This window comes from Phaethon aethereus, assembly GCF_964289735.1.
Source record: "Phaethon aethereus genome assembly, chromosome: 3".
NCBI classification, from domain to species: Eukaryota; Metazoa; Chordata; class Aves; order Phaethontiformes; family Phaethontidae; genus Phaethon; species Phaethon aethereus.
Window position 1 is genome coordinate 66,057,615 of NC_138576.1, and position 27,775 is coordinate 66,085,389.

The 27,775-nt window shown below is 39.4% G+C and overlaps 1 protein-coding gene across 1 annotated transcript in view; it reads right to left on the reverse strand.

Moving 5' to 3' along the window:
* The window catches only part of MAP7 (microtubule associated protein 7), a gene marked incomplete at its 3' end in the record, with an annotated part of 112,246 nt that overhangs the window by 11,467 nt on the left and 73,004 nt on the right, over window positions 1–27,775 (reverse strand). Inside the window, exons 4-11 of the mRNA XM_081998393.1 lie at window positions 22,618–22,781; window positions 21,704–21,815; window positions 18,191–18,301; window positions 12,645–12,758; window positions 9,147–9,295; window positions 6,011–6,126; window positions 5,327–5,607; window positions 1,523–1,706 (exon numbers count right to left, since the gene is read on the reverse strand). Of these exons, the coding sequence (XP_081854519.1) occupies window positions 1,523–1,706; window positions 5,327–5,607; window positions 6,011–6,126; window positions 9,147–9,295; window positions 12,645–12,758; window positions 18,191–18,301; window positions 21,704–21,815; window positions 22,618–22,781 (1,231 nt within the window). The remainder of the gene's footprint in view (window positions 1–1,522; window positions 1,707–5,326; window positions 5,608–6,010; window positions 6,127–9,146; window positions 9,296–12,644; window positions 12,759–18,190; window positions 18,302–21,703; window positions 21,816–22,617; window positions 22,782–27,775) is intronic.

Sequence of the window (27,775 nt, forward strand, 5' to 3'; positions counted from 1 at the left end):
ACATAAAAACTTTTCAAGGCAGTACCAATACTTCTCCAGCACATGCCTGGCTTCCACTATCTAAGACTCAGGTACTTTCTGAATCAGAAACAGTATCACTGACTTTAATGCATCTTGCAAAACACTTCATTCCATAATTTAATTTTATCATATTTTGAAATAGTACAAATTTTCAGCACCCCCCTTTATCTTGTGCCAATGACTCCTGAATTTAAAGAAAAAGAGTATGTAATTCTGCTGATTTTTGAACGTTACCTCCTAACTTCACTTAATGCCCCCCTCACCCTTGTAATATGGAAGTGAATAACTTTTCCCCTTCACCTTTGATGTTACTCAAGTTACTTAGGATTTTGTAGCTTATATTCCCCACTCAGAATGAGAGGGAAGATGGTCTTCCCAGCTGAAGAATCCTCACTTGTTCAGTCGATTTTCATACAGGAACTGTTCTATACTTGTGATCTTCCTTGATGTCTGTCTGCACTTATTTTCCTAGTTTTACTGAGTTTACCATCTCAAAAAATATCTCATAAAACTCATTATTCAAGAAACGGATTCACCTTGGATAGTTCAGAATGACATTTTCATGTTCTCCTTTTCCAGTAACTCACAACAGTTCATTTTGTTGACCATGATTCACCTGATACTTTCGCATATTCAACTCCAAATGAGAACTCTCCATTCAGAAATAATTAGCCCAGAGACTGTGACTACCACATGAGTTAAGTTAGGAATATTTCCTTATATGAATTTCTTTATGCTTAGCAGTATTGCAATTCAGCTTCCATTTTCTATCTCAGCAATATAAGATAGGCCTGAAACTCTTCACAACTGCTTTATCTCACTGAAGACCAGCATTCCCTCAGTGGCCACAACTCCTTTTGCTGTGAAAGCGGATTATTCTTTACCTTTTGTTTTTGATCTTTCAGTCTTAGTATTTATTCACCATATTACTCTTATGCCACAGCAGCTTATTTTCTTTAAAACCCCTTTTTGAAAGGGACCATGTTGTGAGCCTTTTGCAAAGCCAGGCTATTTTAACTGGCTCTGCCTTGCTCTTATGTTCAGCAATGTTGTTGAAGAACTCTCACAAATTCCAGAGGCATGGCATCCCTCTAAAAAGGCGCTCCACTTGTCTTATAGCCACATTCATAAGTATCCAGATGGGCTACTAATTTTCTACTAGCAAATGAGACATAACATCAATTACGCTCCCAAACTGTTGGGGTTCTTGATTTTAAATGAGAAAAAAGAGCTTTATCATAGCTGCTGGACACCTAAACACATGGTAGAGATATTACAATTCAAAGTAAGAGACAATATCCCAAAGTTGCAAACAGCTGTGCGGAGATCCCTAGCTGGAACAAACGAGTATAGCTTTGTTAATCTCTGAGGAAGCAATGAATCACTACAGCAAGGATCTGCTCTCTCCGAATATACACAGGAATAAACATAGAATATACACAGGAAGCTGCTAGGAGGCTGCTGAAAACAGGTCTTCTCCACTACAGAGGTCTAGAGTCACCTTTCAAGCTCTTCTCTCTCCTTCCTTTCTTGCTCCTCCCGTTCCCGCTGCTCACGGGCAAGGCGCCTCTTCTCAGCCAGCAGCCTTGTTGCTTCTTCAGGGTCAGTTGTACCTGCAGAGGTCTTTGTCGGGGCTGGAGGTGGAGAAAGAGCTGGTGGAGCAGAAGGTAGGGATGGGCTGACTGCTGAAACAGATGGGAAGGAAAACTAGTTTGTACAGACACAGTAGCCAAGACGACACTCTCTTGAAAGGAGCAGAACATAGTTTCAAATACTCCATAAATATTTTCAAGCTTATGTGGTTTTATAAATGATTCAGAGGAGAAAGAAATTTCTGGATGCTAGGGGTTCATATTCCTTAAGGGAAGCTTGCATTTACAGGATATGCAAAAGCAGCTGAAGCTGAAGGGTTAAGTCAACTTTTCTGTCAGAAGAACAAATTCTGAGAGGTGGCTCAACAGGAGTTATGCTGACTCAACAAGTCCCTACCATCACATTTAAGTTTATCCAATTCTATCCAGCAAGCAGAAATGAAACATTGTGATATTCTATTTTCTTCTGTCTGATAGTCTACACCTGAAGAGCAGAGACAGACTTTTTGGTGACAGGCCAGTCACTTTTGGTGACTTAGCTCTCTCAAACATCAACTGTCTGAAGTGATCCGCAATAGGGGTAGGACACAAACTACCATCAATTTTGCAGTTACTCCAACCGGAGCCAACTCGTGGGACTGGAACACAGCTTCTTAACAAGCTTTGCCACTATTGGTGAACTATGGCTTGTATTCAAACCTTAATAGTGTCTTCATATAAATTCTTTATCCAGGACCAGCTTTGGCCACCTAGTAGAGAAGGTGTTACCGGTTTTTCCTCAAGTAAAACACTAGTTCACATTTCCGTAAGTTTGCCTGGCATTCTCTAGCACAGGTACAGAGCACCTCAACTGCACTTTTTTCTCTAGAGGCCAGGGACCATTACCAACACCCAAGCTAACTGAAGGAAGCGTTCCCAGGACAATCACACCTGGCAACACAGACAAGCATGGAGAGGGAAGACTTTGAACTGTCAATGGAATCAGATTCTGATCCTGGGAAGATACATGTAAAACAAGTCATCAGGAACAGCCAGGACATGATTTTAAATCTACATTTCTAACCACCCTTTGGGATGTTACAGCATTTTCCTCACCTCACTAACAACTTCTAAGAGGAGTTTCCTCCCCAATTCCCCCCTTCTACACCTCATCATATATACAAACAGAAATTAATCTGCTTTCTCTGTGCTGAATGCTCGTATCTGCTGACCTCTCTGCTCTCTTCTTCTATCAAGCAAAGATTATGCAAGTCTTTCTATAACTGCTGCAGGGCTTTCACCTTGAATTCAAATGATACATGTACACCAGTAATTTAAAGAGTGCCAGGGCCTGTTCTCTAGCCCTGAGGTGAGCTGGCACAGTTTAGCCTCGGCAAGAGCACTACTCTCTCACATTACCAAAACAGGTATTCAGTCCACCCCTAGGGAACAGTCTAGGCCTGGGCTAACCTCCAAGATGTAGCTGTGAACTTAGAAAATTCTAGGATGGTCAAATATAAGGCGGCAAGTAATTTGATCACTCTAAAAATTGGGAGGCCTTTAGAGCTATGCTTTTAGTAGCCTTGGGGACAGAAGGTAAGAAAATGTGGGGCTGCAATTACAACCTGGATCAGAAACATACCAGAGAGCCTGGTTGTAATAGTTAAACAGCATAAATGAGAGAGTTCCTGCACCTCAGCCCTTTTTAATTTACTAACATGGACCAAGGCATGGCTTTCACTCCTGAAGGGAGTGCAGCTCTGTGCTGCTTGGGGCTCACTTCTTGCTTCAGCTGCTGAAGCTGCCAGCGTACCAAATAGCCTGTTTAATGCACACCTGCCCTGCTGTCAGAAAAGATGACAGCAGCTTGCACAGGCACACCCAAAATACCTTTAAAACTTCATTGTTACTAGTAGCCATGTGAAATTTGCCTGCAAAAGCTTGAATAGCTCCATCAGCGACCTGCTGACCTCCTGGCTCCTGTGACTACACAGCTAGCAGGTAGCTGAGCCAGGCGGGTTAAAGGCCAGTTCAGTTAATTGGCAGAAATCAGCTACGTTCACCTGCCACACAGACCTAGGAGAATCAGCAACGTCCCTCTAGCTCCTCTCTCGATTCTTGCATTCAACCAGTGGTTAAGTTTTGGGCCTCCATCTGCAGTACAAAGCCTGTCCTCTAACCTCACATGTAAAACGCTTCGCCTGAGGTCTCAGTCGTTGGTCTCAAACCATCACTTCCTCTAGCTCTGGCAAACGACATCCAAAGTGCTGCTCACCACTTTGACTATAGGGTCCTTCTCCTTTGCCCCTCTTCACTACTTGTTTCTTTGCTGTGAATAAAAACTACTTTACTTTTGAATATTTTTATCACACATAACCTGTTTCCCTACTAAGTGACCTTGTCACAAACTCAATTGTCTGACTCTGCAAAGAAGCTGAGCCTCTCTTCCTCCTGACCTAAACTCTCAGACAAGCATGATGATGTTTCTCTGGTCTGCACCTTGTACTGGGGAACTACAACTTGTAAACATTTGCAATTATCTCAGTGGTATCCCTGAAATGCTTTTAAAAGGAAGCTTTCTTCTTCACCTTTTGCCTGCTTCCTTTTATCAGAAGAGGAGTGAAAACCCATGCTAACATGGCAATTTTATCTTCTTTACAGGCCCACGGCCAACACATGCATCCTTTTACTATTGTAAATATCTAGCTTTTTGTGGGGTTGCACCTTGTGTGGTAGAACCTGTGTATCAGACTGGTACTACAGTAACAGACTTATTAGAACAAAAGAAAACAATTCACATCAGGTCTTCTTGCAGAACAAAACTCCCCAACTACACATCTTGCAGTTAAATGCAGGATTATTAATACTTAAAACAGTTTTCTGAAAGACAATCACAGGGGAGTCTATGAATTTTAAATTCAGAATCCTAAGTAAGCCGACCTGGGAATCACAGTGATCACAATGACCATTCTATCCCATCTGTGAGACAGTTAGTTTATGCCATGTTTACAATGGACTAAAATGTCTGCTAGAACAAAATTTACATTTTTCATTTTCAGATTTACCTTTTGCCCTTCCTACACTTTATGATAATTATTTTATTTTGTGTGTACACCCTTTTCTGCCTTGCTGCTTTTCAGGGTTGGTGTGGGGTTTTTTGGTTTGTTTTTGTTTTGTGAGGTTTTTGTAAATAACTCCTTTTCCCTGAAAAATTCTGCCTGTTGCTCTTTACTCTTCTTGGTTCTCCTCTGCATTCCATTTTATCCTGCTAATCTCTCCCACAATGTGGTACTCTTGCAATACTATAGGTAAGCTGGCAGTGTTATCAGCACAACCATACTGAGTGTCTAGCAGAGCTGGACATTCTCACTGCTCACACTACCTTATTGTGATGGCTTCCTGTACCATTAGTCTTCAGATCATTATTATTCTACTTCAACAGTTTGAACAGAAGCTGTGAGGGACAAAATCCCGGTCCAAAATGGCAGAGAAGAGGGCTGTGAAGCCACATGGCACGAGGCAGGTCTGCATGTTGTTTTGACTGTCACAAGCAGGAGGACTTCAACCAGTTTACACTTTCCTCACAATAAACATACATCTGTAGGAACATTCTGAAGAACTTAGACTAACATTTGATAGAAAACTACTGCAAGCTACGCTGTTTCAGAGAAAAGAAGGGAAGAACATAAGAGACTCTCAGACATTCCTTAACGTAAAGGAGGATCTCTCCTTACCTTGAGGGACCTCTGTCTGGGCAGCAAGGTCTTCCTGACTTGCAGATTCTCCAGCACCTACTGAAGTTCCTTTACTCTCTTCTGTCCTCTCCTCAGTGGCCTTTTCAACCTCCTTTTCTGGTCTTTTCTTCTCACTCTCTGGTTTGACCTCTTTTTTGACTGGCCGGATGTTGCCAGGAGAAGGAGGACGTGCCTGAGCAGAGGTAACTTTGGAGGAACCAGGTGGGGAAGTTATCTGCTTGGGTGTGCCAGGCAAAAAGGGCAAAGACTTTGACGCATGCCTGTGTAACCAAAGAGTGACAATTACTATCAGATATGTTCTGCTGGACACCACCTGTATCACTTCTACAACTACAATAGCTAAAAATAAAACAACTTCTCTATTTCTCTGCTATCATGCAGGACTGCTGGAGCACCCAACTAGCTTTCATGCAATATGCTTCCCTGCAGCTCTCCAGATGTGTGAGCAACTGAGCCCAGCAAAGAGGGAAGAAACCAGGCATCTTCCTCCTCCATTCCCTTCCTCAAAGCAATAGTAATACTTATCTAAAAGCAGGACTGTCTTTCCTTTGTTGCAGAGAGAAAACATCTACATCACCAAGTAAGTTTGCACTGTTTCACATTTAATTAATAAAACAGAGCTGCCTATAGCTCAACCTCCAGCTAAGCATGTACTTGGCTTACCAAACTGGAGAGGGAGCTGGTGATCTAGCTTTGGGGTTGGAAGAAAAATGACCTCCTTTAAAGCTGGCTGAGAAGCTGGATGACAAGTGGTCTCTCTCCTTTTCTTTTTTGTCAGTCTATAGTTCAGCAAACAAAAAAGACAAAGTCAAGCCAGAGTTCACACGGCAAAGCAAAGCAAGAAGCTCGGTTAAAGCGAAGCAAGCTCAGTGAAAAATGAGGGGTCAGGGGGCTGAGAAAAAGCAGTGCCGAGTCAGTAGTTTCTACAGCCTGTTTAACAAGTTCATTAATATCGCCCCTGTAACCTGACACCATCTTTGCCAGTAAACATGCATTTGACAACAAGAATCCTTCTTAACCATGTTCTCTACTGCCCTAAGACATAATGGGCTAATTTGCAGAGGTATATTTTTACACAGGCAAAAAAAAAATTTACCTTTTAAGGTTTGATCTTTGCCGATTGCCACAGCATACCTTCCACTACCCCCCATAAACCCAGGATTTCACTTGAAGAAAGAGCAAAACACTCCCCTCTCAGCACTCCCCTAAGCTCCCACTTCGTCACAGTCCCTATATAGCACAAGCTTTTTGCTTTCATGCTCGTATGTGAACACCAGAGAGGCCCTCAACGCCCTCAAATGTGGTGCAACAGTTATTATATTTTTATTTTTCTTGGATGATTCTACAGCACATACATTTTTGCCACTGATTCTTATACATGGTAGCGATTTCCTCTTTTTCTTTCTTTATTTCTCATCTCAGGATTTTACTTTTAAAAAATATTTCTGTTATAGCTCTGGTTTGTATTAATAGAACTATTGGTTTAAAGGAATATCTCACAATTTAAGCATCTATATATTTCCTCCATTTAACTACAGATGAAAAACTTCAGGTTTTTGGAACAATATGCTCAGATTCTGTAAGTCTGAAGAATGGGAATACTGGAGAGTACACCGAGCTGCCACTCAGCCAACATGATGCAGAGGAGCTCCTACTCACCACTTTGGCTGGGGCTTAAGCACAACCCCTGCAGCATGTGTACCCTCACTAGCCGAGAGCTCTGCAGTGCTTGTCTCCTGAACTGAAAACCAAGCTAAGAACTGGGGAAGAAAAACTGAAAACAACTTCATGAGCACATAAACCCTTTGTTTATCTTCAAAAATCCAAGTGGTTTTTTGGGGTCATTATGGTTAAAATTAATTATTTTAAATTGCCAAAAACATAACAGTATTAGTGATAGATAGTCTTGGTCCTGATGTCATTACTCAAGAGTAATTAGCCAGCTCTTTAGCAGTATAATTTACCAGATAGCTACTGATTAATATGATGGTAATCCCCTGAGTTATCAAAGCATACACAGCCAGAATAAACGCATTACAACAAAGAAGAATTTTGGCTCACTAGCAATAACTCTCTATAATTGGAGCCACTTTATCAGTCTCAAAAACAGAGCACCAGAATTTTTTTCTCAATATCAGTAAAGTAAAAAACTGAATTCATATAAAAGTTTACAGAAGAAAAAAAGATTCTCCACAGCACATAGGCTACTGAAACTCAGTCATTTTGTATTAATATTTTTACATTGTCTCCTCCACCAAAATGTATCAACCTTTTTTCTAACTAAAAAAACAACCAACCCCTCCCTCCTCCCCCCCCAGCCTGAAACCAAACCAAAACACAGACTCACAATGAGAAAGACCCAACAGGTGCTAAACTGCTATCACAGAATCACAGAATGGTAGGGGTTGGAAGGGACCTCTGAAGATCATCTGGTCCAACCTCCCTGCCAAGGCAGGATCACCTAGGGCAGGCTCCACAAGGAATGCGTCCAGTCGGGTCTTGAAGGTCTCCAGAGAAGGAGACTCCACAACCTCTCTGGGCAGCCTGTTCCAGTGCTCCGTCACTCTCACAGTAAAGAAATTTTTCCTCATGTTGAGGTGAACTTCCTGTGCTGCAGTTTGTGCCCATTGCCCCTCGTCCTGTCACTGGGCACCACTGAAAAGAGACTGGTTCCATCCTCCTGACAGCCACCCTTCAGGTATTTATAGACATTGATAAGGTCCCCAGTGACAGCTCTGGAGATTGCAATGCACTATGCACATACTATCAGATTCCTCAGATGCATCCAAATGCTGTGCCTTAACTTAAACTTCAGTATACTACTATCTGCCTGAAAGATCAAGTACTAGCTATGATTCACACGACTGTCATTAACACTGATTCCAACAAGGATGGCAATAGCAGCACTGTCTCTTGCTATTTTGTCCATCAGGCCAAATGAAAATGCAAGCACCTCTTAATCATTGCAGAGATGACTTCACTCTTCTCACACTCTAAACAAACCAAGGCTGTAGAGAACGAGGAACAATGTAACTGCTTAGGTTCAGCAAATAGCTGAATTGGAGCCGACTGCATCCCGTTGGCTTGGAGCACAGTCAAGATGAATTCAGTCTGCCTGTATCACACTGGTCTGATTTTCCCTGAAAGCTCAGATCAGTCACAGTACTACTACCAAATCATTCAGAATGAGCAGGTGATCCATGGGAAGCCTTCCTTACAAACCATGTTCCTAAACCAATCTCTTCCTTCTTAACAAGGAAAAGTTTACTAGCCTGGTCTCCTAAGAAAGTAAAGCCACCGTGACAGTGCTCGGGGGGCTTACATATATAGACATGTGTGAGGGCATGCCTTCCCTGCTCTTTATCCCAGAGGCTCAGATGGATTTGCTAAAGGCCTCAGAAGATAGGAAGTTCTACCGGCTTTGTGAAAACAGGCTGCTGGGAAAAACAGATTCCCCAGTGAGGGAAAAGCTGCAACACCAGCTTGGGCCTTAAAAGGCAGCAAAGAATCCACTTGAGAAGAGGGCACACACTCTGACTGCCTCCGTGCCTCATAAGAAGCTAAGGCATCCACTCTGCAAACATGGGTGTTTTTCCACATGGATTCTTTGGTGCAGAATCAGGCCACATCTACCACAATGTAGTGTATTTCAGTTAAAATCCAGCCAAATATGAAACAAATTGGAGGGGGTGGGGACAGCACAAAGGGAAGGATCAGACTCAGTCACGTATCCTTGTCTTAACAAGCAATGCAATCAGGTGTCACGGCATGAGACACTACGTACAACTGGCATGCTTACCCCTGCAAGATGTGTTGTTCTCCTACGTCCAACAGCATCAGTAGAGGCATAAAGTTTTGCTCGGTCTCCTGGATTCCTACAGTTCATGGCCTTGTAGGACAGAGGACTGATGGGGCTGCAAGATGCTGAACGGGGACAAACGGGGATAACTACGGTGTTGGTTGGTTTTGTTATTTATTAATTTTAATTATAGAGCATCATTGGAGAATTGACAGAGGAAAGCCAGCAGGAACAGAAACAACCGAGAAAGACAGAAAAGAAAGAAGGTATTAATACATAGAGGAAGGACTAATTCTCAAGTCAGAACCATCATTTGATACATTAGCGTGGCCACACATATAGTAATGATACAATTTCAATAGGCACTCATGTACTTTTCCATTTGCAAACAAATGATTTCTTTTACATAAAGAAGCATGCCACATTAAGTAGGTAGTAGAAAGTAACTAGGTTTTTCTGTTAGGTTTTTATACAACTGGTGGTTCTGAAAAAGCAGTGGACACAATGACTGGTCTGACTGACTAGCTTAGTATATGCACTGACATGAGTTTCAATTGCATTCAGAGTAGAAAACAATCTAAAATCAGAATGTGTATTAATTGGTCTTGGAAGTGGAAGAAAATAAAAGGAGATGTACACACAAAGATTAAAACACATTAACAATACAAAACAGTTTCATCCAGGAAATCAATGCAATTGCTGTCCACTATTTTTAGCAAGTGATGTGTTTTTAAAAACCCCTCTTTTAGGAATATTTATTTGAAGCCCATCCATTTAAGAACTCTTAATATTTCTTGATAATGCTAGAATAACAGCTGACTCAAATACATTCTCGACAGCAAACTATTTTAACCATTACAAAAAGCAGGTTAACAACAACAAATCAACTTGGAAATTAATATTTTATGAGCAACTAGGATGGCAGTTTTCCTTGGTTTGCACAAGGACAAAAACTATTACCAAAATATCTCCTGCTAGTGGCAGGCTATCAGGTATACCATGTTCAAAGAGAATTGTAACACTTCATATCATGAGGAACTTCTTGCAGCAAAGTATCTTAGACTTTCTCTTGATTTAACTGATGGAGAAGATTGGGGGGAAAAAACCAATGTTATTACTGCAGAGGTTTATTTGTCTGCTCCTTTTTGTTCCTCCTGGTCATTTAATATATTCTTAGTGTAATTATTATTCAGCATGTTATTTGAAGGAAAAGTACACCTTCTATATGGTATCTTCCCTACCTTTTTTTTTTTTTTTTTTTAAGTAAAACTTAATTACATCCTCAGCTTCCTCAGTAAGAAAGCCCAACATTTCTTGCCTGTAGACCTCTGTTTGAACACACTTGAAAGAATGCAGTTCCACACAGAGTTAATTCTTCCAGTCTTACAAGAGTAGCTGCTGTTACAGGAAGAGCTCATAGACTTAGTACTACTAATGCTGCAAATTCTCCTGCACTGAGAGATTAAAGTTATGAATAAAGAGAGTCTCACGTAAGTGTTACAGCAACGGCACTCATGCTTGCCTTATCATTTATAGGTATTTCTGTTTAATGAGGTATTATAAGATGACTGACAATAAATAAATAAATAAAAATCAAGGAAAAAAGAAAACAGGGGTTTTTGTTCATGGTTGTTTTTGGTTGAGTGTACCTAAACCAGAGAGGAGGTAGTGGCACAATGTATGTTTTAAGTAGTTTATAATTTATGTGGTTCCCACCCTCTGTGAATCAATTTTCTTGCTGCACACCGATTATCTGAAGTTACCACCAAGGATGACATCATAAGTATTAAAAGACAAGCAGGTCATTTTCATTTGTGATGTTGCCAAACAACGCTTTAGGAAGCACTCCCAGTGAATCCTGTGCCAACAGGATTACATCTGTGCAAAGGAGCTTTTGGAGAGTTATTTAAAAAACATTTTGATTTTGGAGGGTTATTTAAAAAAGATTCAGACATACTCTTATACTGGATGTCCCTAATAGCTCACTCAAAATTCGATATGAATCCATATTTAATTTGATTTTGATTTTTTTGCATTGTAAGTTATCTTTACAGCGAAAGGGCAGGGTAATTTTCCAGGGAAAAATGACAGGCTGGGATGAGCAGCATGCTCAGAGTACAGCTGTGAGCTATTACCACCATCTGATCATTAATCTCCAGGAAGTGTCCTGCATGAAGGGGTGCAGTTATTGCTTCTAGAGAATAATCCTGGAAAACAATGAGCAGTTGGATTACTCTTCTGGGTGGTACAGTTCCAGCTAGCACAGGGAAGGCATTTCAGGGCAATTACCTCAGACTGATGACTGACACATCAGTCATTCCTGCTATTTGCAATCTTTCTCAATATTTCACTCAGTTTAGAGCTTATTGCACAGCATTAACAATAGCAGTCAAAAAAATTTTCATGCTTGCTCCAGTAAAGTAACCACTTAGAAAATTAAGTCATTGCATTTTCAACTATTCCCTAATGAAGAGCTGAATTTCCAACATCCTGCTTGGTAGATGACATTAAGTATTCATTTCACATATGAAGAGTTAAAAGGAATTTTGCACTTGTTAACTCCGCTGTTTGCAGAATATCATCCACATTTTTGCTCCTACAGCACTATCCTTGTGGAAATGTACTGCAGCCTAATTAGTTATAAGAGTCCTTAAGTGAAAGCTTCTTTAAAAGTAATCTTAGCAGATCTGTATTCCTTCTTACCTTCTACATCCTTTAATTAGAATAAAAATCCTGTCCATATCAGATAGGAAAGACCTGCCTAGACTTAAACATTCCACATGTGCAGCAACATACTGTTGTAATGGTAAAGACCCCAGCACATGATCATAAAACATCCATGATAAAAGAAGAGGCTACTGTCATCTGCCTAAAACACAATAAGCAAGTATGGCCTGGTTGTCTTTGGAATACAGTTTTGCCTGGGCTAGTTACCACTAGCAATATTTTCACATTTCTGCATGTTAATAGTAGTACAGTAGCACATCAGAGAGCTGTCCTGGGGTTGGCAGAGAACTTTGTAATTACCGTAACTTCACTAAACCTGTGCATTTAACTTCACATGTAGTAAACCCACTGGAACCAGGGCCTATCTTTCTGCAAGTCTAACATGTTCCACATGGCAAGTGCCTTGGGGTACAGAGCAAAACTATTTTTTGCACAAGCAGCTCACAGCCTTAGCACTGCACGTGTTGAATTAGCTCTTTACAGCATTGTGGGCATTTCCTTAAACAGCCAAGGATGGCGTAACATTGTTGCCCTCTGTTGTATTCATTGATTGAAGAATTAAGAAAGAGGTGGTGGGAGAAAAAGAAATGCATAGCGAACAAGCGTACAAACAAGCTTTTGTGCTGTCATGCAACGTAATCATGAACATTCAAAAGCTCATTCTGGGATGCTACGGTACACTCATATTAGATCAATAACTTTGCAACATCCCACAGGGAATCTGGAAAAATAAGTCACTGAGACATGAAGCCTCTGTTCTTAGAGGTTTACCTGCATCTCCAGACAACGCAGCTGTGCTTTTACTTCGGGCCAGGAACGAGTGAGTGGGCATCAGAAGCCTGCTAACGATGCTGCTCTCCCATGGACTGAGCTGTAGACGGCGAGCTAAACATGCACCGTACAAACAAGACATTAGACCAAACGCTTCACATGTTACATTAGTATTAGTATTACCTCCTCACTACTACATACCATGAAAATCTTCACACTGTCCTTCAGAGATCAAAAGCATACAATCACTCTGTTCTGCATTTTATTCTTACTCCATTATAGTAGAGAAATTCCTATAGGAACCTATATATCTGAACATTTAATTTGTGTTGCTGCCTGTGGCATTATGGCAAATTGTTATCAAATTAATACTGATATTTTGCACATATGCCACATTCCCTACTAGGAATGACAGCATAACTTCTGGACTAGGAAAGCAGTTGCCACTCCTACATATAGGCTTTGACAGAGATGTTTGTGTTCCAAGCTCTTTCTACACATAAGGTATGTAGTCTTCTAGTTACAAAAAAGACCAGTTATTAAAACATATTCCAGAGTCTGCCAGCCCAGCTAGAAAAAAACCAAAGGCGGCTGCTTACTACTATAGAGAGAATTGTGTCAAAGAAAGGTTCTGTCAAAAGCATCGCAAAAAATGCGCCTCAACTGCAGATACCAAGCTCAGCAGCTACAGTTGCCTCAATAATACATGAAGCCACAAAACACAGTGTAAGTGCAGCTGATCATTAATTCTCTGTCCAAAAGTCCATCTAATTATAATTTTCAATTTAGAACAAGAGCCAACTTTTTGCACTATTAGTCTGTTTTGAAAACACGCTACACATTGACCTGGCTGCAGTCACTCCCTTGCCTTGCTTTTCTCAATACTGCCTAATGCAAACTTAGCTTGTCAATATATTCCTTTTGCCTTGTAAAATTTTTTTTTAAAAAATGCTATTCAAATATTGATCATGGTAAAGTAGTAACCAAAAGAGCCCTGTATTTTTTGTATTGAAATATTGACACTTTGATGTGACAAATTGTATTATAATGAGCATCACAAAACAAAACATTCAACTAGTTCCCATAGTAGTTCATTATAATAAGCTTAGATCATAGCAGTAATCTTGATGTTGCAAGTGAAATCAGGTCTTCTTACACCTCAGCATTCATTGGCCTTAGTTTGGTGTTTACAGCAACAAAATTGTAGCTTGAATTTATGAGGCTCAGTCTCTACAACATTCATTGAAGTGACTGGCTATAATAAACTTGAGAATAATTTGCATTTTTAAAGGTAGAGATCCATCACTTTTAATAGCCATAAACTCTGAATCCGTCTTTAATCTACTCCATGCTGAGCCCCATGAAAAGAGGGGCCAATCTCATCCTATGAAAATATAATTGCCTAATCCCACCCTCAGTGCTGTTTTTCACTTCTCAAATTGCTCCCCTAAATTCTGCTAACTCAATAAGGGGCATTACTATAGAAATATAGGACTCTCAAACACAGCAGGCTCTCTCGATAAGTATCCATACACAATGTACTACTGCCAGAGCTCTTTGTGATTAATGATTCCATTCTGCATTGGCACAGATTATACAGAGACACAAAACACCCTACAGAGACCTCCATTACAGCACACACATTATCATTAAGCTTGTAATTTAACAATGAAGAAAAAAACCTCACAGAGCTACCATTAAACCAGGCACAATAATGGTAAGATCTTTGCTTTCTTTCTTCTCTGGGCACCATGCTCAGTACGATCACTGTTTAAAGCTACTGTTGCAAGACAACAGATTCTTTTTTGTGGTCTCAGGCTTTACTAGGTGAGGCTCACAGGCACGAGTATGGCGGAGTCTGGAGAAACTCTCTACCGTAGTTTAACACAAACATCATACAACATCTCAGAAGAACAAGAGCGCTGCACAAAAATTGGATCTGCACCTCAGAAAGCAATCCCTGAAATTTCAGGCCAATAGATCAGTACTATGTATACCATCAATTTCTTAGAGTTCATCCATACAGCTGTAAACAGCTGATAAGTAAATGTCATAATGTCTGGGCCAGCCACAGACCTTACATGCAAGGCCCCAGAGATGAAGTAGTCTCAAGACGACACAGCTAAGAGACTGATACTTAACACACTAAATTGCCATTTCTCACCAATCCCATGTCACTTGCCCTAAAGGTGAGTATGGTTTAATACACTCATCTTTGCCCATAACATAAGGGAGCTTATAACCACATCACCTACTGGAAGCAATCATGTGCCCACAGCATCCAACTAACAGCACTGAGGCAGTATTTGGGAGTGAGCTAGCTGATATGCACCAACAATGAGCTGAGAGATCAACAAAAACCCTCTTCTCCATATAAGCAATGAGCCTGATTCAGAGGTGTCAAAATAGTTTTAGCCAGGAACTCAAAGTGAAGTCTCCCTAAATCTCTAAAATTGGTTGAGATCAGAGTTCATTTAAATACGCCTCGGCTTTGTGGATCAAGGTCATCACATACTGAATTTTCCAAGCTTCAGGGAGCTCAGGTCCCTGAAAGCGCCATATTTGACACTTCCAATACACATTCTAAGGGCCATTAGCATCACCATTAACCTAGAACAGTCAAGTAAGTTTTTGCCCACCAAGTACAAGAGTATTAACACCCAAATGCTTTGAATTTAACTTTGGTATCCAATTCACACCGAAGCAAGTTGAATACAAACCAGAGAGCATCATAAAATAATAAGATCGACTTTAAAGCAATGACATATTTTTTTTTTTACGATCTTTTTAATGACTTAGGGTGATGTTTTCAAGATTTAGTCCTTCAAACTATCTGACAGACAAGGGGAAATGCTATTTTTTGTTCTCATACTGCATTAGGCTATCCCTGTTAGGGCTGCTTCGTCCTTGTTGCCACACAGGAAGCACATGCGTGATAGGGTTGCTGGTGCAAGCACCCCTACCCCCAGATGCAAGCAGGTTAGTTAAAACAGATTAAAGGAAATCTTTATAGCCTAACTTTTAACTGAAAAACAAAGTCCCAGAGAGCTCACAGCACTGCATTGATTACAAGCATCTGTATTTGTCTTCAGGATATACAAACTGAACACTGGAAAGTTGTCTTTAGCAGCAGCAGCAGAATAAATTGCAAGTAAGCAAATAGCAGCATCTGATTAGTTCTGGGAACAGATGGGCTGCAGGGATTTAACAGGTCTCCTGATGAGCACCACAAAGGAGACTCTCGCTGTGTTTGCTCAGAGCATGCCACAAACACAGTGAGGAGTACCTGGAGAAAAACTACTGTATACTTAGATTCTCTTTCAACAGGAAACAATACTGGAGACCCTGAATTTCTTCTATAAAGGTGGCAGACAAAGGTGACACAGTGATCAAGACCATCACCTATCTGAAAGAAAAAACACTGCAGAGAGAAGGAACACAACTATGGTGCAAGTTTTGCTTTTCAAAACTAAGAAAGTGTGTAACTCATACCTCACCTGAAGTATCATCCACTTGCTAAGCCTTCCTTAAAGAGCAGTTACCTAAATTTATTGGTCAACAGCAGCTTTCACCACTTGAATGTGTGTGTTCATGTTTTGTTACAGTTTCAACTACGCAGATCTGTACCACTAACATAAAAGCATAATGAGAAGCCTGCTCTAGCAGCCCAATTGTAAAATTGTGATAAAGAGCTATATAGCAATACTGTACTTGAAAAGGAATTAACCAGTCTTTTAGGCTCATACTGAATGAAAACTTCTGTCTTTTGCTGGGCCAAAAAAATTCCTGTCCTTCATATGGTGAAACGATGCTGCTTAAAAGAAGACACGTTCTTGATGACTGCTATAAACCACTTAGGGTAAGCTTATCATCCTCATCTCCAGCTTGCTGTTTTGCAGGTAGGAGTATGCATTACAGACAAAGTGTGATTGGGTGTCCTTTGGAAGGTGAAATGGGGAGCAGACAGTTAGAGCCTTCCTTTGAGCATTTGCCTTGATATGTTGAAGCCACTGGAGAGACGAGTGGCACTTCTCCAGATACATGCTCAACTAGATTTAGGTATCTAACTCTGCCTTGCACAAGAAAGAGGGCATTTATAGCATTTGGATTTGCTTTCTGTCTTGGAGTCTGTGAAAGACGTAAGAGACTTCTGAAGAGTTCTGTGCTGTTTTAATGAAATGCCAAGCAAAGAATGTCTAAACATTTAAAGTTTTTGGCATATGGCCATCGCTTCCATATTCCTTCCCTTTCCCCACCACAAGACTGCTTACTATTCAGTCTAACTTGTCCTAAATCTGATAATTTCTGCCACCCATTTCACACAATGGGTTACAGTCCATAAAATATTATCCTTCATATATAATGGCTGTTGCTGTTTCCACCCTGCCTGCCCAAGATTGTTCCTCAAAGAAGCAGTCCCTGGCAAAGAACAGCAACCATCAGGAAAAATACATACACGCCTTGAAAAGCTAATAAAATTAAAACTGACTAGATTTCAACATTTAAGGCAAACAATTATTGGAGTTTTGGAATAAACCATTTCCTAAAATAACGCTGTATTTTCTGCAAGTTACCAGACTCTGCAACAAGGTTAGCCCACTAGTATTAACATGGCTCATCAAATCAACCAGATACACACATACAAGCATGCACATAAAACATGGCGCTTAGTTAAGACACGCAAACCAGTTTGTGTTTGTTGTTTGCAACATAACCAAAGTTCCAAAGTTGTCTTTGAAAACATGCATTTATCTGGATTGAAATGGGACAGAACTTCTCATACTCAGCAGAGGACAAAAAAATCCCTCCCAAGTACTTTTCTGTAAAGCTCTTTGCACAAGTTATACAAGAGACATTCTTTTATAAAAGTCCTTTAAGCTCAATGCTTCAACCTCATAAATCCTTAGAACAGAGGCAGTAATTCAGCTACGTTAATTTTTGAAAGCTTGGTTGTTTATTATTTGTGCAGAGTTGTAAACATCAAAAAACATACACTGAAATAAAGCGATCTTTGAAAAGTAACTGGACACAAAAGTCAATAAACAGACCATATGAAAAACACACATACCTCTTCAATAAAAATAATCAGAAATGGTAATAAAATAACTTTTTGAAAGCTTCATGCAACATGTTCTTAGATATTTAAGAACCACTAACAACAGAAGAAAGGAAAACAAAATGACAAAATGGCCTAATGCAAATAAAAGGTCACACATGATTGCATGCACCATGGAGCAATGTATCTTTCAATAGTTGTACTTCATTTACTAAAAACCTGACAGAAGCACTGCTTTTACCATTTGCTAAAGTAAAATCATTTAGGTAAGTTCTTTTGTTTTAAAAAACAAGAATTTTATATTTCTTCTCACAGGAAAAAATGTTCAACCATTTACTTTTCACATTTGAAGTCTTTTCACTCCCACTTAGATGAAGTACAGAAAACGACTTCAGAAGCTTGTTTTATGTGCAAAGTAATACATCAATATAGAACATTCTTTCTTGGTTTGTTTTTTTTTTTTTTCTTTTCTTTTTCTTTGAAACTGTACCTCTGTCTGGAGAATTTAGTAATGTTGCAGATGAGGAGGAGAGCCGCTTGTTAATGACTGGATCAACATGTTTCGAAAGGTTCATTGTTGAAACAGACCGCCTGTCTGGATCTAAAACAAATGGAAATAATGCTAATTGACAGCTCACATGCAGTAGTGCAAGTTCCTAGCTCACTAGTGGGAGGAGGAAAACATGACTAGGTCACTGCCGCTCTACCACAAGAACTTTCAAAATAGAATGGACTTCTCAGCAGATGTCATACAGGTGACTCAAAGACTGGGCACAAAACCATTTAAGTTTCAAATGTCTAAAATATTCTGTTCATTGATAATCATTCAAGCAGGTTGCAATCCAAGGACTTCATGGAGGATCTGAAGTGGATGCTAACAGACAAGATGATATTTCCTCATTTCTTTCAATATTCTCAGAAAAACCTTGCTCATGACTTACAATAGAAAGCTTCAGGGAAGGACCAACATGCTTGGAAATGTGAGGTTATTCATAAAAAACCCTTAGCGCCTGAATAAAAGGTGATACTTGACAGGGCACTGTTACTAGGCAGAAGGTCAGTATTGTCACAATACAATGTTGAAAGATTCAGGGAAGACTAGTGCACAAGGGAAGCAAGGGCAAGCACAAAAGGCACTACAGGATTTAGTTAAAAATCCCATGGTTATGTATAAGCGCTAAACTTCCTGCCACAGCATCATTTTCTACCTGCTGTGAATAAAGTTATAGTTAATCAATCAAAAACTGTATACAGCCTAGCAGTTAAAGCAAATGAGTCTTTGTGGAAGGCTACAGACTACTTAGAATGCACATGCTTGGTATATAATACTAAAGGGTTTTATTTTGCTTTTAGGTTCTGTACGTTCTAGAGCAGTATTGCATCATTTGTCTGTGCAACTGCTGCAGAGTCAGCATCTGCATCCTACCAAGGGTGTGACAGTTGTTTCAAGAATACAGATTGTGCACTTTGTGTCACATGAAGGTTGCCAGCAATGGCAGAAGAGGAGGAATGAGCTGAACGGGCCAGCTATATGCTTTCTGGTCTCTCTCTCAAAAAAGCTACATGCATCAACTACATGTCCTCCATTGCAAATTTCCATGTGGAAATCTGACATTCAGAAGATGCCAGGAGAGTCAGTTCTGCTTTTGCTTACATTTTAGCATGTACTGAACCTCAGCATTACTCAAAGCATTCAACCATGCTGAAATGCAACGAGGCTTGAGCATACGCCTAAACACCCTACTGATTCATATTCTGTGTGTGTGCAAAAATATGTACTGTTTTCTAAGCAGGTACGAACTTGTACAAACTCAGGACACTGACAACATTAAGGAGGATGTTGCTGAAATAGTTTATTTATGACAAGTATATCAACATTGTCTTTAGCTGTTCTGACCTAGTGGATTAAAGCATACTCACTGTGTACAAAAAATTTTCATAAGAAATAGTGCATAAAAAGTACCTTTACTCTTCCCAGATCTATGAACTGTGTAGGACTCACTATTAACTGGTTGGGGCAAAGAAAGATTTCTCCCCCCTCCCATGTGATTATTTGCTCACTTTGTCTGATGTTAGAATGACTCAGTGAGGGTACAGAACCAGCAAACTGGATACTGGAAGAGGGATAAAACTCAGAAATGGGTTTTAAAAAGGAGAAATCTAAATATTATAGCTAAGAACAAGACCTCTGTAGGCTCATAAGATTATCCCACATTGATCTATGGGGTATACTGAAGAGTGCTGTGTGCGAGTCAGTACTGGAGACAGGATACTCAGCCTTCATGTGGCACATGTCAGAACAATATTTGTGGGAATGGGGATTTTGATCTCCTATCTAACATATAGCTGACAAAATGTATAGTATATCAGTACAGCCAAAAAGTTTCTACATTTGGCATATGAGATGTACTGCATAAAACAGCGTTCTGAAGATGACAAATGACAATATGAAAAATCACCTCTTGTATTTGGCATGCCAACATTTCTCTGAAGATTGTTTAAATGAAAGAAATTCAGCATGAGGATTTGAGTGCAAGTGTTGGAAATATGAATCCTGTAAATGTAGGATAGGCCAAATACAATCCATTGCCTAGAAGATCACTGGTTTCTTTGTTCGAAAAAAAGAATTAAAATATCCACGAGCAACAAACCAGTCAATGCAGCTGGTTATATGTCTGTGTTAATGTGCAAAATAATTGTAAATCCTGTGTATATGCACTATGTCAAAAGGGTTTTAGAAAAGACCAAAATATTCAAATTTGGTCTCCTTGAATTCCATTAGACAGAATATTACGCCTCATTTCAGCGAATTGTGCCAAATCTTTAGTCAGCCAGTAGTAACTCTCCATAGTAAAAATAAATAATAATGAAAAAATCTGGTACTAATAACAGTTCTAATCTATCAGCATGGTGTTAAGCATGCATTGCAACTACATGAGGGTGGTTTAGTTACTGATGATCTTATTTCCTGAGAACTAGCTATGGGTAAAGGAATCAACAAACCACAGCAATTATGTACCAGGTTTTCTAGCACCACCCAGAGATCTGAAGTGGTGCTCCAGGCCTGCTAAATCGAGAAAGGTGAATGATGATTCAAAAAAATAACCTAGGGACAGAATGCAAGACAATGATTTTTCACAGTAAAGAAAATAAAAATCAAGTAAGTTATACAGAGTTAAGCAAAAAAAGTAATCTTTTAAGAAAAAGTAACTGTTTATTGAACTTACATATGACAAAGACTTCAGAATACTTTTATCAACTTTTTTCCCCCCCTGCTTGATGAAAGGCTGGACACATTGAAATGTATACATTAGTGTAGGAATGGAAGAATTCTAAGTATCTCTTTCTAGTGAAAGAAATAAAGGACAAGTTCTTTTTTGGGTTCAAGTCATATTTAACAGAGCATGTACACATTAATGATTGGCAGATTAAGTTAGAGAAGATAACTGGGGAATAAAGCATATATCTAAAAATCACTTAATTTGCCCATCTTTAAGTTTTTCTAGGGGGAAAAAAAGGGACTTCTTTCTCCCAATGTAGCTGTACAGGGTACAGACGGCTTATTACAAAGAACAATTCTTCTTCCTTGTGTCTCTTTTAACCTTGGTATTTGGTCATTTCCACCAGACCTGTTTTTTGAGCCATAATATTTAGCATTTGCGCACAGTAGCTCATATCACAAGATTGACACAGCACAAGCAAACCCACACATACACACACAAACAACATCAAAGCAGCAGAAGCGAGAAGCTGTAGCAAGATAGAGTTACAGAATTAGTCAACTCCTGAAACAAGTTTTAACTTTTGTTCAGATTTCTCCTTGTTATCTTTTTGCTAACACAAGAATGTCAGAAACATGCCATTGCTAGCAATAAGAAGATCAAGAGCAAAGAATTTAAACCAGCATACACTGAATCATCCTTCCTTTTAACAGAAGCGAAATAAATTCCAGTTAACTGGCAGGGCAGGGAAACTGGCTAGCAAACCAAGCCTCCCTCTTTACCTGTGTTATTAATGCGGTTATGTAGTGCTCCTCCCCAGGACCACCTGTTTTGCTTTTGTTTTGGCTTCTGGCTTCTTTCAATTGTGCGACGTACAACAGCTTCATGACGTTCCTTAAGTACAACAGGATAATACATTTGGATACTATTGGGCTTTTAATTTAATCTTCTCATCAAACCCTGCTACCCTCCACGCGGACAAAACCTAGCAGACATCTTGGAGTAGTGTTCAAGCTTACGTGCTCCCTGCTAAGACACACTAGAACAGGATTAAACAGCAATTAAGCCATAAACAAGTTAAATTATTAACTATAATTTTGAAAAGGTAAGATCTGTTTGAGACCTGAAAAATTTCAGAGAAAAAACAGTGGCCCTGTTATGGCAGCCACTACACAAACCACCCTAGGGCTACTTCCCACCTTGTATCTCCACCCACTAAATACTAGAGCAGTGGGAAAGATAGGAAACAAAAAACCCACAAGGATGAGCTGACTTACATAGGATCCTACTGCACATAGTTCCCAGCTTAACTGGGACAAGTCAGCCAAGCGCATATTTCATTACACACTCCCTTTCTTAAAGGTTTTGTTAGGGCAAGTAATATTTAGCTACCCTTATACTGAATAGCTAAGAATGAACAGATAACCATAAAAACCTGACACAATTTGTACTTTTCTGCATGAGTTTGTGTAGTGCCATACACTGTAACCCAGACATGCTCAACTTAGCTGCATTCGATTCACAAAGAGCACTTTAAGAAGCAGTATCTGTACAAGTAAGGCTTAAAACACTCTTTTGTATGCTTTCATACTGACCATGGCTTATGTTGCATTCTTTCCATAACCCAAAGAAAAAGGTTGATAGTATCATATCTTATGGTAAAAGCAAGCTGAAGTGTTTTCATGACATTTATCACCTTATCTTCTTCTATTCTCTGCCTTCGTTTTTCCTCTACAGCAGCTCGCCTTCTCTCTTCCTTTAATCTCTGCTCTTCTAGCTTCTTTCTGCGTTCCTCTAGGTGTTTTTCATAATGTTGCCGGGCTCTCTCTTCTCTTTCTAACCAGATGGATTCTCTTGCAGCTGTGAGGAAAAAATCAGAAATAGAAGTATTAACATGCTACATGTGGTGAAGTTTTTAATACAATTTGAATAACCAAGATAAATGGAAAAACTTTAACTCATTTTTGTAAAAATACACACATGATATTCTAATCTCTCCTCATATATTAAAACCCTGGTCACATTCATCTCGTTTAATCTCAATTTACTTGCTATGAATTGCCACCAGAAGTATTTAAGTTATTTGAGCATATAGTTTCTATGTGGAAGAAAGGATTTTTTGGTTAGTTTAAAATACCTAAATACTTAAGTCAGTTGTACGTGAACACACTTCTGTTGTACAAACTATGGCAATTCTCTAATCTTTAACTGTAAAAAGAAAGATAAAACTATCACTACTATATACCTTTACTGATCAATACAGATCTCTTATGATACAAGTGGTTGGGTTGACAATTCTAGCACCTGAACTGTTAGCTGTACCAACAGCTGACTAGAAGGAAACAAGTTACCCACTCAAAAAGTCAGTCTAAAGGTGAACTTTAACCTGTCGTAACTCTACTGCTTCACAGCTCTGAACAACATGTTTCAGATGTGCTAATCAAGAAGCACTACACGAGACAAATTTGGCTCCTCATCAGGGTCTGAATTTTCATGTAGGTACTACCCAGAACACAGGCTCAAACTATAGTCCACATGAAACCATCTACATATGATACTCTGGACCTCTTCCCATTGCTGGTCTTGAAAGCTTCAGGTGCCAGAAATTTTTATATTCTAAAAAACCCTGCTACTTACTTTCTAAAAATCCCAGACATTTGATACCTCTGGATCTTCCTGAACTGACAGACAGCAGTGCAGGAAGAGATGCACAAGACAAACATCACCAAGAACCACATTAGCAAACCACACACAGAAGGACCTCATTGATAACACAATAGCAACAGGGAATCAGGACAGGAAAGCGTCAAAAAGACTTTGAATTTCCAAGGCCAGCAATGTAAGGAAGTTCTTTACCCAAGCCTGAGACAGTATTTTTAAAATTCAATCTGGGGAAAAAACAAAAAAAGGAGAAAAAAAAAGAGAGCTTGTTGTTATAATCACATACTCTAGAACAGCACTCCAGCCTTCAATTAGGCAGAGATATTTGTGCTGGCACCACCACATACCAAAACCAAAAAAACCCAAACTCTTCCAGGTGTTCAGAGCAGATATTGCAATCCCTTCTTACAATGCTAAGACTCATCTTCACTAAACTGCTCTTCTGCACTTTTATGCCCAACTCAAATCCCACCTCACCTAATAAAGAACTTGGTTTGCACTCTAAACCTTACGTTCTTGGGTATGCAGTCTCATGAAAAATCCCTACCCTCAGTAGACCAATTCATATGTAGACTATATCAAGAAAACAGCTCTCTACTGTTTCAGATGCCAAGTACTTTGCTGAGAAACGCAGATAGCATGTTTAGCTTTGCTGTGGTATGCAATCTAGCAGAGAGGTGTTTGCTCAGCAGCTATGAGCAACCATAAGACATCCTGTTGGAAAGATGGGTGAAAGTTCAGCAAGTTGTTTGCAGGAAATTTAACAATTATAACTAGAACAATTACAACAAGGAATAGTACAGTTGCTTAGATAATTGCTAACTATAGGCGAGAAGTGACACCTACAAATGTGAAATACTAATGCAAGAGCCACTGGAAGATTTATAGCAAAACTTTTCTATGCTAATTTAGTTAAGTGACTTGAAGGAGAAACATGAACTGCAGACTAAGGCAGAAAATAGCCAGATACAGCAGAAAAAGCAGCTTCCAGGCCAACTGAAATCTGCAAAGGCTCTTTCTTCTGTATTAAAGCCTTACAGCAAAACAAAATAGAGCCAAAATCGGTGTTCCAAATGCAAGACTAATTTGTAAACCAGAAACATGTACCTGCTGCCCCTTCTTGGGAGTCAACGGCTCACCAAGACAACAGATGGACAGAGATGACTCTCACTATGGTCTACCCTTCTCCTGGGACTATATGACCCCTCATGATGCTATCTTTCTATTGCTCAGGTCCAGAGCAGACTGAGCAAAGGGCTCAGAGGGCCCAGAGTCTGAGGGCACCTTTTCCAACAGTTTGGGTTACATTCTGAATAACCGAAGTGTAAGACATGTCACCTGTGAGGTCCTGACCCCTCTTGTTATCTTTGCCTTCTGCTCTAACTTCACTAACCAATACAGAACCACTGTCAGCCTGTCACCAGAAAGGTAGTGATTTTTGCAAAAGCTTGTTCTTCCTATTAACTTCTGCACAGCTGGATTGCAGAATAGGGTCAGCCCAAGAATATGCAGCCACATCAGTAAACTGTACTTTTTGCCACTTACTCTACATGCATTTATCTCATTTTCTTCATCAAAAAAAACATTCTCTAAAAACAGCAACCAAGTTAATTTCAACCAACTACTTGTTAAAAAAAGGAAAAAATTACTTATTTTTAATACTGTCTGAAAACTGGAAAAAGAAATTTCTAAAGCACTTAAAATTCTGCACTGCCAACTTTTCATGTTAATTCTTCTTTTCTCCTGAATCTTTGAAAATTTCAGAGAACGTTAACATCTACTATTACAGAATAGGACCTCTTCAGATCTCCCTAATTCAAAACCACACACATTTAAAAATTGTACTAACTTTTACCCATTTTGGTGACGTTTCAGACCATTCTAACCAAAGTGCTGGCTGACACCAAGAGGAACAGCATTTGCCCTACCTCTAGGCCCTCCGCTTGTACTCCTCCTCCTGCTCATGCTGACAATGCTGCTCACCAGACTGAGATCAGATGGACCAAGGAAACAACCTGGTTAAAGCTAGGTTGCTTCCATACTTTTTTTTTTTTCTTCCATCACTCTGAGTGGAGGTTGGTCAGCCTGGGCAGATGGGTAAGCAGATGTGCTGCCAAGTGGGCATAGGGGCTTCTGAAACTAGAGGGACCCTCGAGGCAGAAACAGGACTGAATCAACAGAACCAACTAGTATATACTGGACACCTGTCTGAAGACAGAAGTTTCAGAAAAGGCACAGTGAGTCTGATTTCCATCATGCCTATTACTCAAAGACACAAAAGTAAGGAAAGAGACACAGCTTGAATTTACAGGCCTGAACATGTAAAATATTTTACTCAAACCAAATTTGAACAGAACTTAACTAATAATACACCGCGAATAAGACAATACTTTTAATAATTTTCCCCTTTTCAACACTAGGTTTTTATCTTCCTCTTTCTCCTCAAATAATTGTTCATTAGTGGTAGACTGCAGTAATGTTAAATAACAGTTAAATGACATTCCTAGAGGATATGGTATTGCTCTCTCCTCCTGTTCTTTCTGTATAATTACTGTCTGCGAAGCTTCTCCTGCTAGTTTTAATCTTCAGAATTGTTTCCTATTTGAGACTACTGTTATATTTCTGATGCAGAAATGTTTAGAGCATTTGTTTCAGTTCTGCAGGTAGCATTGCACAGATACATAGATGCAGAGCTTGTAATACTTCAACTTTAGAAAGGTATATGCTTTTATGGACCTATTTTATTCTAACATGCACAAACTATAACAATTAGTCTTAGACAAATAATAAAGCCTGGAAACTATCTGTAGATACCACAGAAATGGATCTCGGAAGAAAAAAAGAGAATTATTCCCCATCTTCCTCTTAAAAGGAAATCTGGAGTCCATTTCATCGATTGCATGCAAAATTTGCATAATTTGATCTTTGCTATAAGCCTTAGCTTCCCTAGTCAACCATTCAAGAGTAGAACTAGATTGTTCCCTTATGCAACATCATATGTTTGCAATCTAAGTTAGACCCACCTTCACATGGGAAATGCTCTAGACTTACAGCATCCTGTCACCACGGTGCTATACAAATGAATCTAAAAACCCAACAGTGCACACACTCCATTACAGAGGCCCTGAACACCCTAACCAACCCAAACGATGTAGTCTTTCAAAACTGGAATTCAATCAAACTATTTTACAAAAGTTTTGAAACATCTGTTCTCTTTGAAAAAGCTAAGGACACCTAAAGAGCTTGGTTGCACATATGTCATGAAAGTCCATCTAGCTGCAGCATGTTGGCTTTTACCCAATAGTCACTTACATACAAACTCTTAATGATCATATCAAGACAAGCCGCTGCTGTGAGCCAAAAGACTTCCACAGATACTGAGATCATTTGTATCTTTTGTGCCTGGGATCTGCTTACAATGGCAACCCAGGATGAAAAGGCTCTTTGGTTCTCTACTGAAAATAAAGCACTTCCTGAAGGATATGAGAAATTAAAAAAAGCAAAGAATAAAAAGTAAAAAACTTCAACTGATGTCACTGGAATATTAACTTGCCTACAAAAGACATAGAGACTGTTTATTCTTTCTGTCATTAATGTAAATGGTTAGACATTTTTGGGGCATTATTTGTGGTGGTTCCCATAGGCTTCAGCCTGTCACATTATTTAGAAAAAGTAATGAAAATAGTGTATTTGAACTTTCAAGACTAAATTCAGGAAAAGAAATGTTGAAAACACTTATGTTTTGGTATGTAAAAGAGTTAACTTTCACATACATTCTCACTGCTGGGAAGACAATCAGAATGCTAAACCTCTGGATAGAACACCAATCTTCAGCTTTCTGCTCTTCAGAGAAGGGATGACAAAAATCATAGTTTTTGATAAGGAAAGACAACTGAATAACAAAACACACATTAGTGATGGACTAACCAAAGCAAATGGAAGTGTTAGGAATAAACTATAGCAAAAGAAATAGATCTGATTTCAAACAAATGAAAACTACCTCTTTCCATCACCTTCAAGTTACAGGCAAAAGGCAGCAGAAAATATACACCTATCTGTTAACATGAGGAAGCTACTAATTTTATGCTTGGACCCAGTATTTAACTAGTACGTAAAAGCATGATTTACAATACACCTGTTTTCTGAGAAAAAAGTGTGATATCTATTTTAATGAATTTAACTTTATGCAGATA